Source organism: Cervus canadensis, chromosome 8 (genome assembly GCF_019320065.1).
Source record: "Cervus canadensis isolate Bull #8, Minnesota chromosome 8, ASM1932006v1, whole genome shotgun sequence".
In the NCBI taxonomy this organism is placed as follows: Eukaryota; Metazoa; Chordata; class Mammalia; order Artiodactyla; family Cervidae; genus Cervus; species Cervus canadensis.
In genome coordinates this window covers 49,496,259-49,510,860 of record NC_057393.1, presented here as the reverse complement: position 1 = coordinate 49,510,860, position 14,602 = coordinate 49,496,259, and the positions used below count along the sequence as shown (strand labels likewise).

Below are 14,602 nucleotides of genomic sequence, written 5' to 3'. Positions count from 1 at the left end.
GAAATAATCTATTGACAGAGTTGTCTGGAGAGTATGGAACAGGTAGGTATTTAGAAGGATCTCAGTTTCTGCTTAGTTAAAAATAATATTCAGGGCACCTCTCTGATGATCCACTGAGCTTCCAATGCAGGGGGCGTGGGTTTGAACCCTGGCTGGGGAACCAAGATCCCACATGCTGTGAAGTGCAGCCAAGAAATAAAAATAAATAAATAAAATTCAAAGAGAAAGAGGATAGGATGAATAGAGAACAGGAAATTTTTAGTACAGTGAAGCTATTTGTATGCTACCATGATACTGGATACATCTCATTATACATTTATCAAAATCTACGTATTACACAATACAGGAATGAACCCAAGGTAGACTATGACCTTCAGTTAATAACAATGTATCACTGTCAGCTCAGCAAATGTACCACATTAAAGCAAAATAATAATAATAGTTCTGAAAGAGATGGGAATACCAGACCACTTGACCTGCCTCCTGAGAAATCTGTATGCAGGTCAGGAAGCAACAGTTACAACAACTGGGCGTGGAACAACAGACTGGTTCCAAACAGGAAAAGGAGTATGTCAAGGCTGCATATTGTCACCCTGCTTATTTAACTTATATGCAGAGTACATCATGAGAAATGCTGGGCTGGATGAAGCACAAGCTGGAATCAAGATTGCTGGGAGAAATATCAATAACCTCAGATATGCAGATGACACCACCCTTATGGCAGAAAGTGAAGAATTAGCCTCTTGATGAAAGTGAAAGAGGAGAGTGAAAAAGTTGACTTAAAGCTCAACATTCAGAAAACTAAGATCATGGCATCTGGTCCCATCACTTCATGGCAAATAGATGGGGAAACAGTGGAAACAGTGGCAGACTTTATTTATTTTGAGCTCCAAAATCACTGCAGATGGTGACTGCAACCATGAAATTAAAAGACACTTACTCCTTGGAAGAAAAGTTATGACCAACCTAGACAACATATTAAAAAGCAGAGACATTACTTTGCCAACAAAGATCTGTCTAGTCAAGGCTATGGTTTTTCCAGTAGTCGTGTATGGATGTGAGAGTCGGACTACAAAGAAAGCTGAGCACTGAAGAATTGATGCTTTGGAACTGTGGTGTTGGAGAAGACTCTTGAGAGTCCCTTGCACTGCAAGGAGATCCAACCAGTTCATCCTAAAGGAAATCAGTCCTGAATATCTGAATATTTATTGGAAGGATTGATGTTAAAGCTGAAACTCCAATACTTTGGCCACCTGATGCTAAGAGCTGACTCATTGGAAAAGACCCTGATACTGGGAAAGATTGAGGGCAGGAGGAGAAGGAGACAACAGAGAATGAGATGGTTGGATGGCATCACTGACTCAATGGGCATGAGTTTGAGTAAACTCCGGGAGTTGGTGATGGACAGGGGTCCTGGAGTGCTGCAGTCCATGGGGTCGCAAAGAGTCAGACACGACTGAGCGACTGAACTGAACTGAACTGAATAATAATAAGGGAAATTGGGGGAGAGGGTATTTGGAAACTCTCTATACTTTCCACTCAATTTTCCTGGAAACTTAAAACCATTCAAGAAAATAGTTTACTTTTTAAAAATAGAAGGTGTGAGAAATTGCAATTTGAGTCCCTGGGGCATGCCACTTTAGGGTAGCCATAGAGAAGGATCATCTTCTTGAACAGTCTACACAATAAGCCTGAGGAAGCCCTGTCTCTACATTTATTTAGGATCCCAACACCTGCTTCAGAGAACTGGATTCCAAGCCTTTCATGTTTCTTTTACCACATGATGCTTTAGTTCTAGATGTGACAGGAAAGAAGCGCACATGTACCCTATTACAGGAGTGGCACAATTCATTTCTCCCTCATGAAACCAGCTTTCCTGAATTATATCAAGTTTGCTAATACATTGCGCAGTCATAAGCCTGAGTCTGAATACAAATTCTACAGCCAGTTTGTGCCTGTGGATGATTTATCACAGCCATAAAAATCTGGAGCTTTTCAATTCATGAATCTCACGGCTCCAATGGGAAGCAGTACAAAAACTGCAAGCTGCATTTCATGCGATTCTAATGGATCCATGAATATAGGCGCAATAGAGGAATAAAAAGGACAATGAGAAAAAAATCAAAAGATATAGAAAATCTCCAATGTGACCTTTAGTAAAAGGTATTCTATTAACATTTTGCCCAGCAGGAGGCAGATTTGTATATCTAACATAAGCCTTTGCCCTCAAGATAAAAATAAAGAAAGAAAAACAAACAGAAAACAAAGCCAACTCCTTTGCATACAGATCTATACATGGAGTGCGACCCAAAGAGCAGGGAGCATGGAACATATTACATCAGAGTTTAGGAGTGACATTCCTCATCCCCAGCTACTGCAGACACATTTCTAGGGATGTGCAGTTCATCAACTCCCAAGGGCTTTCATTCTACTTCAGACAGGTCTGACACCAGGAAGGGACATTTTGTTGCTGAGCTAAACTCTATATCTTGACTCATCCTACTCAAAGTTCCCTATTCTCTATATATTAACAAACAGAACAAATTTTCCTTAAAATATTAATTCAATCATTTACCATACATTAGGCGTGCATAGTTTACACTATGGACTGAATGCTGTATCCTTGCTCTCCCCTCAAATTCACATGTTGAATCCCTCATCTCTGATGTGATGATATTTGGAGGTGGGTCTGTAGCTTAGACGGTAAAGAATCTGCCTGCAACACAGAAGACCCGGGTTCAGTCCCTGGGTTGGGAGGATCCCCGGGAGAAGGAAATGGTAATCCACTCCAGTATTCTTGCCTGGAGAATCCCATGGACAGAGGAGCCTGGCAGGCTACAGTCCGTGAGGTCGCAAAGAGTCAGACATGACTGAGTGACTAACACTACACTACACTACTACAGGGTCACAAGGATGGAGCCCCCTTGATGGGATTAGTGACCTTATAAAAAGAAGAAAAGGGACCAGTGGTCCCTCTCTCTCTCCACCATGCAGAGAGAAGAAGGCCATCTGCAAGCCTGGGAAGAAGACTCTCACCAAGAATCAAACCTGCTGCCACTGAGATCTTGGACTTCCCGGCCCATAGAGCTATGAGAAATAAGTTCCTATTGTTCAGGTCACCCAGTCTGTGACATTTTGTTATAGCAAAATGTTATAGCAAAATGACCTGTGCCAGACACTGTGCCAAGGGTTGTTTATACAATGGGGAACAAACAAACTCAGTACCCAGATCCAAGGAATTCATGATCTATTATGTTTGTTATGCATCGTAACAAACAGTAAACACATAAACTCATTTATACACAGTGTGACAATTGCTAAGAAAGAAAAGTACTAAAGTATATGAAAGAGAAAAATAGAAAAGGGTGATGTAATTTGAGGAGTATCCAGGAAGGGCCACTATGAGGAGGTGACAGTTGAGTAGAGACTTGAAAAATGAGTCAGTGTTGGCTAGGTCAAAAGCACAGAAGAGCGTTCCAAAAATAACTAGCTTAGTGAAGGCCATGGAGCAGAAAACTAACTGCACTCTTCGAGGGGCATTGTGAAGCCAGGAAAGCAAGAGCGCTGAGAAATAAGATTAAATGCAGTTAGAGGACAAGCAGAATGCCCCTACAGCTTAAAGTCAGAAATCAAGTAGTGCCAGTCTTCCAACTTTGTTCTTTTTCAAAATTCTGTTCCTCATTCATCTTTTCCAGTTCTATTTTTTGAAGTCTGCTGGAGTTTTAAGGGATATTGCGTTGAGCCTGTAGCTCAATTAGGAAGATTTGCCATCTCAACAATATTGAGAACTCAAATCCATGAATATTGGCTATCTCTCCACTTATTTAGATTTTTTATTTTTCTTGATGACATTTTCCACTAAATTTTCTGCTATGAGTTTACTATTTATACACTTAAAAACATATTCCTATGAACTTTATACCTTAAAGGGATACTGTAATTTTTTAAAATTTGTCTTCCAATTGTTGGTTTACTAGTATGTAAAAACATAACTGGTTTTTATATAGGGATTTTGTTTCTGGCAACTTATGAAGATTTATTTATTAGACAATTTTATTAGAAGATTGTTAGGATTTTTCACAATGATGATCATGTCATCAGAAAATAGACAGTGGAATTTCTCAAGTCTGTGAAAATGAAAGTCAGTGGTCCAGTCATGCCCAACTCTTTGTAACCCCATGGATTGTGGCCCACCAGGTTCCTCTGTCCATGGGATTCTCCAGACAGCAATACTGGAGTGGGTTGCATTCCTTTCTCCAGGGGATCTTTCCAACCCAGGGATCGAACCCAGGTCTCCTGCATTGCAGGTAGATTCTTTACTGTCTGAGCCACCAGGGAAAAACCCTTCTCAAGTTTATACAACTTCATTTCTTTTACTGCTTGTTGGCCACACAAGGGCCTGAAATATTAGGTTAGGGAAAAAGTATCATTAAATCTGTTGTTAGTAGTCAGTTCTCTGTTTGTATCTGTTATCAGGGTATGGAAATTTCTTTTTATATATTTATTCATTAATCATGAATGGGAATTTAATTTTGTCAGATTCTTTTCTGTATCATTTGAGGTGATCACATACTTGACTTTTGTCCTTGATTTTTTTTTTTAATGTAGTGAATCACATTCATTGGTTCTCAAATACTGAAACAAGTTATATTCCAAGGATAAGACTGCAGTGGAATATGATGTATTATCCTGTTTATATATTTCTAGATTCAGTGTGCTACCATTTTGTTGAGGATGTTTACATCTAAGTTCATAGGGGATACTGGGCAGTGACTTTCTTTTCTTGTTATATCTTTTTTGGCTTTTGGTATCAGAATTATGTCAGCTTTGTTAAATGAATTAAAAAACATTTTATCCTCTATCTTCTGAAAGAGTTTACAATTAGTGTTATTTAATTGAGTGTTGCTAAAACTCACCAGCAATGCCATCTGGGCCTAGAATTTAATTTGTAGTGAGGCTTACAAATCTAATATCTTTAATAGATGTATCAATATTCATATTTTCTCTTTTTAAATCAGTTTTCATAAACTGTTTTTAAACAAATGTATCCATTTCATTAAGCTGTTAAATTTATTGGGACAAAGGTGTTCATAATATCATCTTATTATTCACTTAAAGCTTAAAAGATCTATGGTGAAATCCCCACTTTCAATCCTGATATTAACACTTTCAGTTTTCTCTAATTTTTCTTGAATAGTCTTTCTTGAGGTTTATTAACTTTATTAAACTTATCAAACAACCAAATCAAATTAAGATCTTGCTAATTTTCTATGTTGTTAAACATACTCTATGTCTTTCTTTAACGCTGCTTTGAGTTTAGCCTGTTCTTATTTTTTTAATCTTTTTTGAGAGGGAAACTAAGAATCTCAAATTTAAGCATTTTCTGCTCCTTATTAGGCATTTAAGGCTATAAACTTTCCTTTAAGCATTGTTTTACCTGCATTCCACACATTTTGATATGTTTTATTTTCATTATCATTTACTTAGAAGTATGTTTTTACATTTCTTTTATGATTTTTTTCTTTGACCATAGGCTTAGAATTATGCTATTTAAATTTCATTGGGAATTTTCTAGTTTTTTTTAAATTGATTTCTATTTTAACTTAATTATAGTGCTAGAACATACTTGGTCAGATTTTGAAATTGACTGTGACTGAGATTTAACTCTATGGCCCAATGAATGCTGCATCTTGGTGAATGCATACGTGAAAAAGATGTGTATTCTGCAACTGTTGGGTATAGTGTTCTATAAATGTCAATTATGTCACATGGGTTGACAGCATTATTTAGATCTTCCATAACCTTATTAGGGTTTCCCTGGTAGCTCAGACGGTAAAAAATCTGACTGCAATGGGGGAGACCTGGATTTGCTTCCTGGGTTGGGAAGATCCTCTGGAGGAGGGCATGGCAACACGCTCCAGCTCCAGTATTCTTGCCTAGAGGATCCCCATGGACATAGGAGCCTGGCAAGTTCCAGTCCACGGGATGGTAACTGACTGACATGACAACTGATGGACACGACGGACTGACTAAGCAGAACATAGCCTTATTAGGTGTTTTTTGTTTTTTTGTTATGTCAATTTCTAAGAGAATGAAATTAAAATTTGGACTATATTAGATGTTTCTATTTCTCCTATTAAATCTGTCATTTTTAAAAATCATTTTGAAGAATAATAGAGCTTTGGATCTGATACAATAATTCATAAATATAAAACAAATAACTACAAAAGTTAGTAGGCATTGGAACAGCATTTCCTCAGAAAAAGCTACTAACTCTGTATTATTCTGATGTGGACATCTACAGTCCTCTGGGGTGAAATGTGAAGACAGGCCAGTGATCCCGCAAAGGGGTGAAAGACTTATCAAATTTTATATCATAAACTTGGATGTCTGTTACATGGTGTAAACACATTTGTCCTTTTATTACTGGATAATCCCCTGTAATGTATGGCATAAAGTAATGTAAAGTAATGTATGGCATAAAGTCTACTTTGTCTAATATTGAGATGGCCTCTTATACTTATAATTTGCAAGGTATATCTTTTCCTTCTTTTTCAATCTACCTGTTCAGTTCAGTTCAGTTCAGCCAATCAGTTGTGTCTGACTCTTTGTGACCCCATGAACCACAGCACGCTAGGCCTCTCTGTCCATCACCAACTCCCAGAGTTCACCCAAACTCATGTCCACTGAGTCAGTGATGCCATCCAACCATCTCATCCTCTGTTGTCTCCTTCTCCTCCTGCCTTCAATCTTTCCTAGCATCAGGGCCTTTTCAAATGAGTCACCTCTTCACATCAGGTGGCCAAAGTATTGGAGTTGCAGCTTCAACGTCAGTCCTTCCAATGAACACCCAGGACTGATCTCCTTTAGGATGGACTGGTTGGATCTCCTTGCAGTCCAAGGGACTCTCAAGAGTCTTCTCCAACACCACAGTTCAAAAGCATCAATTTTTCAGCGTTTACCTTTCTTTATAGTCCAACGCTCACAACCATACATGACTACTGAAAAAACCAGAGCCTTGACTAGATAGACCTTTCTTGATAAAATAATGTCTCTGCTTTTTAATATGTAATCTAGGTTGATCATAACTTTCCTTCCAAGGAGTAAGTGTCTTTTAATTTCATGGCTGCAATCGCCATCTGCAGTGATTTTGGAGCCCAAAAAAATAAAGTCTGCCACTGTTTCCACTGTTTCCCCATCTATTTCCCATGAAGTGATGGGACCAGATGCCATGATCTTAGTTTTCTGAATGTTGAGCTTTAAGCCAACTTTTTCACTCTCCTCTTTCACTTTCATCAAGAGGCTCTTTAGTTCTTCACTTCCTGCCATAAGGGTGGTGTCATCTGTATATCTGAGGTGATTGATATTTCTCCTGGCAATCTTGATTCCAGCTGGTGCTTCATCCATCCCAGCATTTCTCATGATGTACTCTGCATATACGTTAAATATGCAGGGTGACAATATACAGCCTTGACGTACTCCTTTTCCTATTTGGAACCAGTCTGTTGTTCCATGTCCAGTTCTAACTGTTGCTTCCTGACCTGCATACAGGTTTCTCAAGAGGCAGGTCAGGTGGTCTGGTATTCCCATCTCCTTCAGAATTATCCACAGTTTATTGTGATCCACACAGTCAAAGGCTTCGACATAGTCAATAAAGCAGAAATAGATGTTTTTCTGGAACTCTCTTGCTTTTTTAATGATCCAGTGAATGTTGGCAATTTGATCTCTGGTTCCTCTGCCTTTTCTAAAACCAGCTTGAACATCTGGAAGTTCATAGTTCACGTATTGCTGAAGCCTGGCTTGGAGAATTTTGAGCATTACTTTACTAGCGTGTGAGATGAGTGCAATTGTGCAGTAGTTTGAGCATTCTTTGGCATTACCTTTTTGGGGACTGGAATGAAAACTGACCTTTTCCAGTCCTGTGGCCACTGCTGAGTTTTCCAATTTTGCTGACATATTGAGTGCAGCACTTTCACAGCATCATCTTTTAGGATTTGAAATAACTCAACTGGAATTACTTTACCTCCACTAGCTTTGTTCATAGTGATACTTCCTAAGGCCCACTTGACTTCACATTCCAGGATGTCTGGCTCTAGCTGATCATGTTTATCTGGGTCATGAGGATCTTTTTTGTATAGTTCTTCTGTATATTCTTGCCACCTCTTCTTAATATCTTCTGCCTCTGTTAGGTCCATAGCATTTCTGTCCTTTATTGAGCCCATCTTTGCATGAAATGTTCCCTTGGTATCACTAGTTTTCTTGAAGAGATCTCTAATCTTTCCTATTCTATTGTCTTCCTCTATTTCTTTGCATTGATTGCTGAGGAAGGCTTTCTTATCTTTCCTTGCTATTCTTTGGAACTCTGCACTCAAATGGGTATATCTTTCCTTTTCTCCTTTGCTTTTCACTTCTCTTCTTTTCATAGCTATTTGTAAGGCCTCCTCAGACAGCCATTTTGCTTTTTCATTTCTTTTTCTTGGGGATGGTCTTGATCCCTGTCTCCTGTACAATGTTACGAACCTCCGTCCATAGTTCATCAGACACTCTATCAGATCTAGTCCCTTAAATCTATTTCTCACTCCCACTGTATAATCATAAGGGATTTGATTTAGGTCATACCTGAGTGGTCTAGTGTTTTCCCCACTTTCTTCAATTTAAGTCTGAATTTGGCAATCTACCTGTGTTTATGTTTAAAATGCTGTAAACAGCATATTTTTCCAGTTTTATAGCTGTTAATGATAGGAGGTCTAGTCAGATACCTGTTACTTATCATGGCATGTGGAGTAAGTCTCATAGTCTTTTTCTTGAGTACCATTAATATGCACCACCTTTCTTTCCCAGTTTGTGGTACCCTGAAGGCAGGAACTGATGGATAGCTCTATTAAAATGCATTTGTTAGTTGCAGCCAATCGCTTCAGGCTATTAGGATTTCATAGACCACTTTTTTCTAATTGTTGACAGTGCTATCCAAACTTTAATGTGAATAAAAATCACTTGGAGACCTACTTAGATACAAATTCTGGTTCATGAGACCTGAGATAAGGACTGAGAGTCTTATGTCAGCAGTGTTGGTCTGAGTACCACACTATGAATAGCATGGATGTGTAGGTCTTGCTAGCTCACAAAGAGTCAACCAGGTCTTCTATGTCACAGGATACTAACTTGTATGATTTGACGGTGAAAAGTGAATATGTGAAAGTGTGAAGCTAGCAATATGTAATAAAGTAGAGGACAGTGGAACCAGAGGCAACCTGAAGGGTGTTACCATCACCAAAGTCATTCAAATTTAAATATTCAGCATACTAAGCTGCCAAAACCCCCCACAAACTTGCAAAGTAAATTCAGGTCACATCCAACTGTTTATGATTCCTGTTCAATTTCTTACTCCATACATTAATTTAAAAAATGGAAACTTCACATCCAAATTTACAAAATGGAAAATGACAAAACTTTCAGAAAAACAAACAAAATATCCAAGATTATCTTCAGGTCTAGGACGTGGCAGAGTTAGACTTAACACCAAAAGCATGATTCAGAAAAGAATAAATTTATAAATTGAACCCCATAAAAATTAAAAAATTTTATTTGTGAAAGATTTTGTTAAGAAGTTGAAAAACAACTTCAGAGAAGGGGAAAATATTTGCAAACCATACATCTGGCAAGGAACCAGTATCTAAAATATATAAAGAACTTTCAAAACTCAACATTAATAAACAATCCAGTGAGAAAATGGGCAAAATACATAAAGATATATTTCATCAAAGAAAATACAGCAATAAGCACATGAAAAGGTATTCACTATAATTAGTCATTAGGGAAGCTAAAAGCCACAATGCACTATTTCACCATGACTATCAGAAGGTAAAGTAAAAAACTACTGATACACTAAATACTGGCAAAGATGAAAAGAAACTGGATCATTCCTACATCCGTAGTAGTGATTTAAAGTGATAGGTACTCTAGAAAGCAGTTTGATCATTTTTTTTTTATAAAACTCAACAAGCTATTACCACAAGATACGGCAACTGCATTTTTGGATATGTATTACCTATTAACGAAAATGTATGTTCACACAAAAACCTTCACATAAATATACACAGTAGCTTTATTCATAATTGCCCCAAACTGGAAAAAACCTAGATATCCTCAATGGGGGGACTGTTAAATAAATTGTGTTACATTGGATTCTACCGAGCAACAAAAAGCAATGAACTATTAATACACAAAACAATTCGAAAGAATCTCCAGAGAATTATACTGAAAGAAAAAGCTAATCCTAAAAGTGGTGTTTCTATTTATATACTACATATTTGAAATGACAAATTTCAGAGATAGAGAGCACATTAGTGTCTGCTAGGTGTTAAGATTGGGACAAGAGGCAAAGAAGTGGGAAGGAGGTGGGTGTGGTTATAAAAGAACACCACAAGGAATTCTTATAGAAACAAAATTATTATACTTAGTATCTTTACTGTGGTGGTGGATACACAAATCTACATATACAATAAGACTGTATAAACTGAAATGCATACACAGACACATACACACACACAGAAATGAGTGCAAGTATGAGAGGAGAAATTTGAATAGACTCAGTCAATTGTATCAATGTTCATATCCTGGTTTTGCAAAATGCTACCATTAGGTGAAACTGGCTAAAAGATATTCTGAGATCTCTCTGCATTATTACTTATAATTGCAAATGAATCTATAATTATCTCAATAAAAATGTCAATTAAAATTAAAACGAGACCATATCATTCTGAATTTTTAATCCTAATCAAGGAATCTCTCCTCTTTCAAACAGGCAGTTGGGAGCTACAGAAACTGGTTGAGTATGGATGACTTGACTAGGATCGTGGATCAAAAGAATTGATATAATGATAGTAAGTATGATGAATTAAAGGAGAAATTACCAAAGGCAGAGACACAGAAAAGCATAATCAGGGATCAAAAAAGAGGTGATATTGAGGTTGATATTGCACCCAAAGAAGTGTGGACTAAATCTGTGCCACTGGTCAGTTCAGCAACCACATAGACAGCAGACATTCACTTTATCCAAGTTCTTTTGTAATTCACACAGTATGTGAGAATCTGATTATAAAGCAAAGGCATTTCTGAGTTATTTCACTATGTTGAACTAATTCTTTTATGCCCTATTTTTAACATTTTGGTTAAAATGAAAAGTTTTAGTTCTTGGTTTCAGTAATTTTACAATTTTATAACTGTAAGTGAAATACATTTTCTAATCACTACGATAATTGGCATGCTTTAGAAAATATTTTTTTAGGTGTTTGAAGATTGGAGAATTGGAGAAACATATTAGATTTGTGGTTTTAATTAAATGTTTAGAAAATTTTGATTAAATAAGTTTGTAATCAATATTGAAATGTCTGAGGACATTTGATTTGCTGATTTTTAATTTTTTGACTTATTAGTTACAAGTAGAATTTAAATGTTCAAAGAAATACTAGTCAGTGAATTTATGCATGTATTTAATTGTACATAAAATAAAATACAACAGGAGTGAAGTTCCTCATGCATTAACGATTACCACCATCAAACTGCAGATCTGGAATCTAAGTCCTTCTCTGCCTCCATGACACCAGGCCACCGTGGCCAGGTTTGCATCCTCTCTTTACAGCCTTCTGGAAGGAGTAATGGACCTTACCTTATGGGGTTGTCCATCCTGGACACTGTGAGGAAGGCAGCGAGATTGGCTGTGTAGGAGGAACACACGATGAGAGTGAAGAGCCACCAGCTGCCCATCACAATTCTCATGGCCATGGAGTTCACTGAGGATTCTCCACCTGGAGGAGACAGGCAAAGGGGATTGGTCCGGGGTTTCTGCTCTCACTCCTATCCCCATAAATTCTCTGCCCTGCAGCCAGGCATTGGGAACCACCCCTGGTCATGAGCTGCAGATCAACAAAGTGACTGCCAGCTGGTTATGGTGGACTCTGACAGTTCTGGAAATAAAATCCTAGGACCACCAATCTCAGAAAGGGGTGGAGGACCACAAAATACAGAAAAGTTAGGCTTGGCATTTTTACTGATAGGATGTTTTTGAAAATGCCCAACAGTAGAGTTCTGAATATTAAACTCTTCCCCTTAGAAGATTCTCCTCACTGTCGAGAATTTCCAGGGTTGCAACCCTAGGTAAGGTCCCTATCCATTTTAAATTCACATGAAACAGTCTCAGGAACTCTGTAAATGTAAAATTATCTTATACCTAGAGGGTTCTCTAGCTTTCTTTTAAGCCTCAGAAACGAGATGTACCATATCACTTTTATTAATATTCGGCCCTCAATAGATGACTTTTTTCTATGATTTTCAGAAATCATTGTATATGACTTATAGTCCGAAGCTGCCTCTTTGAGGTCAATCATTCCTCCTCGGTGTCTCAGGTGGTAGCAAAAGAAAGCTCCTTGCTGACTATTATTATATAACCTCTCAAGCAGATAATACATAGTTTGCTATGGTGCAGATAAGTCCAGGACTCACATTAGGAACTTTGCAATTTGCTGTTTCCCATCAAAACTGTAACTCCCCAAGTGCTATCTAGATTTCTCTGAGATAGGAGACTGAATCTCAAGAATGGCTGGAGTATTGCTTAGATGACTGCAAAACAATTGTGGTTTTTTAGCCCATGTCAACTTCACATTTAAGCAAGATAGCTTCATTTGACAACCACGTCTGCATAACAATCAATCTAATGTGGGAGGGGAGGAAAGTGCAAAGCAGGACTAGAAGTTAATTTTATCTAAAGAGGAAAATCAGGACTCAAAGTTCTTTTTTTTTTTTATCATTTCATTTTACTTTCTATCTGATAATACTTGGAGTACAGCATGATATTAGGGCCATCTTAGAAGTTAAATAAAATTGCATTTAAAATGACTTTGGGAACATGAATCTAAGAATGTTGTCATCGGACAAGTCCTTCCAGGACCCTGGGGTTACTCCGGCATGGAGGAACCGGGAAGGTACCTTGTTGTACGAAGGCTCCGTAGACGATCCAGATGGCACTGTGCAAGGTGGCGGAGGCGGATGGCCGGGGCTGGGCTGCACTCTGAGCCCTCACGGCCTGTATCCGGTTCAACACGAAAATCAGCACACCAACCACGGGGATGGCTGCCGCAATGCAAGCCCACACGGCGAAATCAAATGGAGCAAAGAGGGAGAAGATGCTGATTTTCTCCTCGGGCTTCTTGATGAGGATTCCCACCGAGTAGTCCATGTACCGCTTGCTGAAGTCCACAACACTCTCCCTCTCCGGGGTGATGGTGATGGCGGAGATGGCCAGATCTGCTCTCTGAAAGGCAAACCCATCTGGTCAGAAGGCAGTCCTCCCATTACTGCTGGGTTCTAAATTCGCCCAAGGCCTGTCCACTGCCCTTTGGGTTGTTCAGTTCAGAGGAAAAGGCTTCAAGTGTTGACACCTCATGACTTTGAACATTGTAAGGAAAATCCAGCCCCAGGTTGTGTGCCATTACCACCTTCACCTTACAAATATCTCCCCCAAACCCTAAAAACTCTTGGAAACCACTTCTGGAGGAGTCTATCACCATTTTCATTTCTGTGTGAATTGTAGGTTTTCTTCATTTTCTTAATGATTCCCTTAGTGAACTATCTCTTTTCTTTTACTGGTATTTCCATCTTACTGCCCACCCTTCTCCCCACCCTGTCTTCTGTCTTCTGGACTTGTCTTCATCCTTCCTAGACTTCAAGACCACAGGGACACTCCCATTATTCTATCAAACCTCTCCAAACTCCATCAGCCCACACAGATACATCTCTTCTCTAAAATACTTTTGAAGTTCTATGGAGAGTGTACAACTACCTTGAATCTCATTAGAGTATCAGTCCTAGGTTGCTTTATATGCAGGCTCTATGCCAGAGAGTAGCATATTCCAAGAAAAAAGGGATCATCTTCCTTCTTCCACTTTCCTTAACTCATGGCTTCTCAGACATACGGTTGATTCTTCCTTTAGTAAAGCCATGCAGTGAAGGGGCCCCCAGGGCATCCTCTGCTGTGACCTCAAAAGTACCTTCAAAGATTTTTGCTTTCCAAGATGAGCTTAATTTAAAAATAGACAAAGACCCCATTAAGATGAAACTAGATTGTGAGGTTAAAGCTGCCAAGACTGGTGGAGACTAAGATCCTTACGCCTGAGTTGATGCTGGCATAAGAGCATTAAAATTGTACAGTGATCATCTCTATCTTGGCTCTCTAAGTAGGAGGCACTGTCAGAACTAGGTTTATTTTAGAATGACCAGTTGTGACAGCTTATCCAAACTACATATTCAAACTGGGGAAAACTACATAGGAGAATTTTATCAGGTCCAATATGCAGGCTGGAGGGGCAGATATACTGATTGCCAAACTGAAATCCAACAACATACCTAGAATAAAGAGACAAAAATGTTGGAGGTGACCATGTGAGCTCTCAAACTTGCCACATGTGCATTTCTTGTTCTTGCTTCTCTTCTCAGAAACCCAAGATCCAGGGAGATTTTTTGTTGTTCTTGTTGGTTGGTTTGTTTGTTTTGTTTATGCTTGGAGAATATTTAAGGACTGAGAAGGAAATCTAGGGGATCAGGATAG

General features: G+C 38.5%; 1 protein-coding gene across 4 annotated transcripts in view; it reads right to left on the bottom strand.

The window, feature by feature from the left end:
* Positions 1–14,602, bottom strand: part of GRID1 (glutamate ionotropic receptor delta type subunit 1) — a 688,675-nt gene that overhangs the window by 103,318 nt on the left and 570,755 nt on the right. For all 4 annotated transcript variants that reach the window (XM_043476200.1, XM_043476199.1, XM_043476202.1 and 1 more), the window contains 2 exons: positions 12,985–13,309; positions 11,669–11,807 (listed from right to left, as the gene is read on the bottom strand). In XM_043476200.1, coding sequence (XP_043332135.1) covers positions 11,669–11,807; positions 12,985–13,309 — 464 coding nt within the window. The remainder of the gene's footprint in view (positions 1–11,668; positions 11,808–12,984; positions 13,310–14,602) is intronic.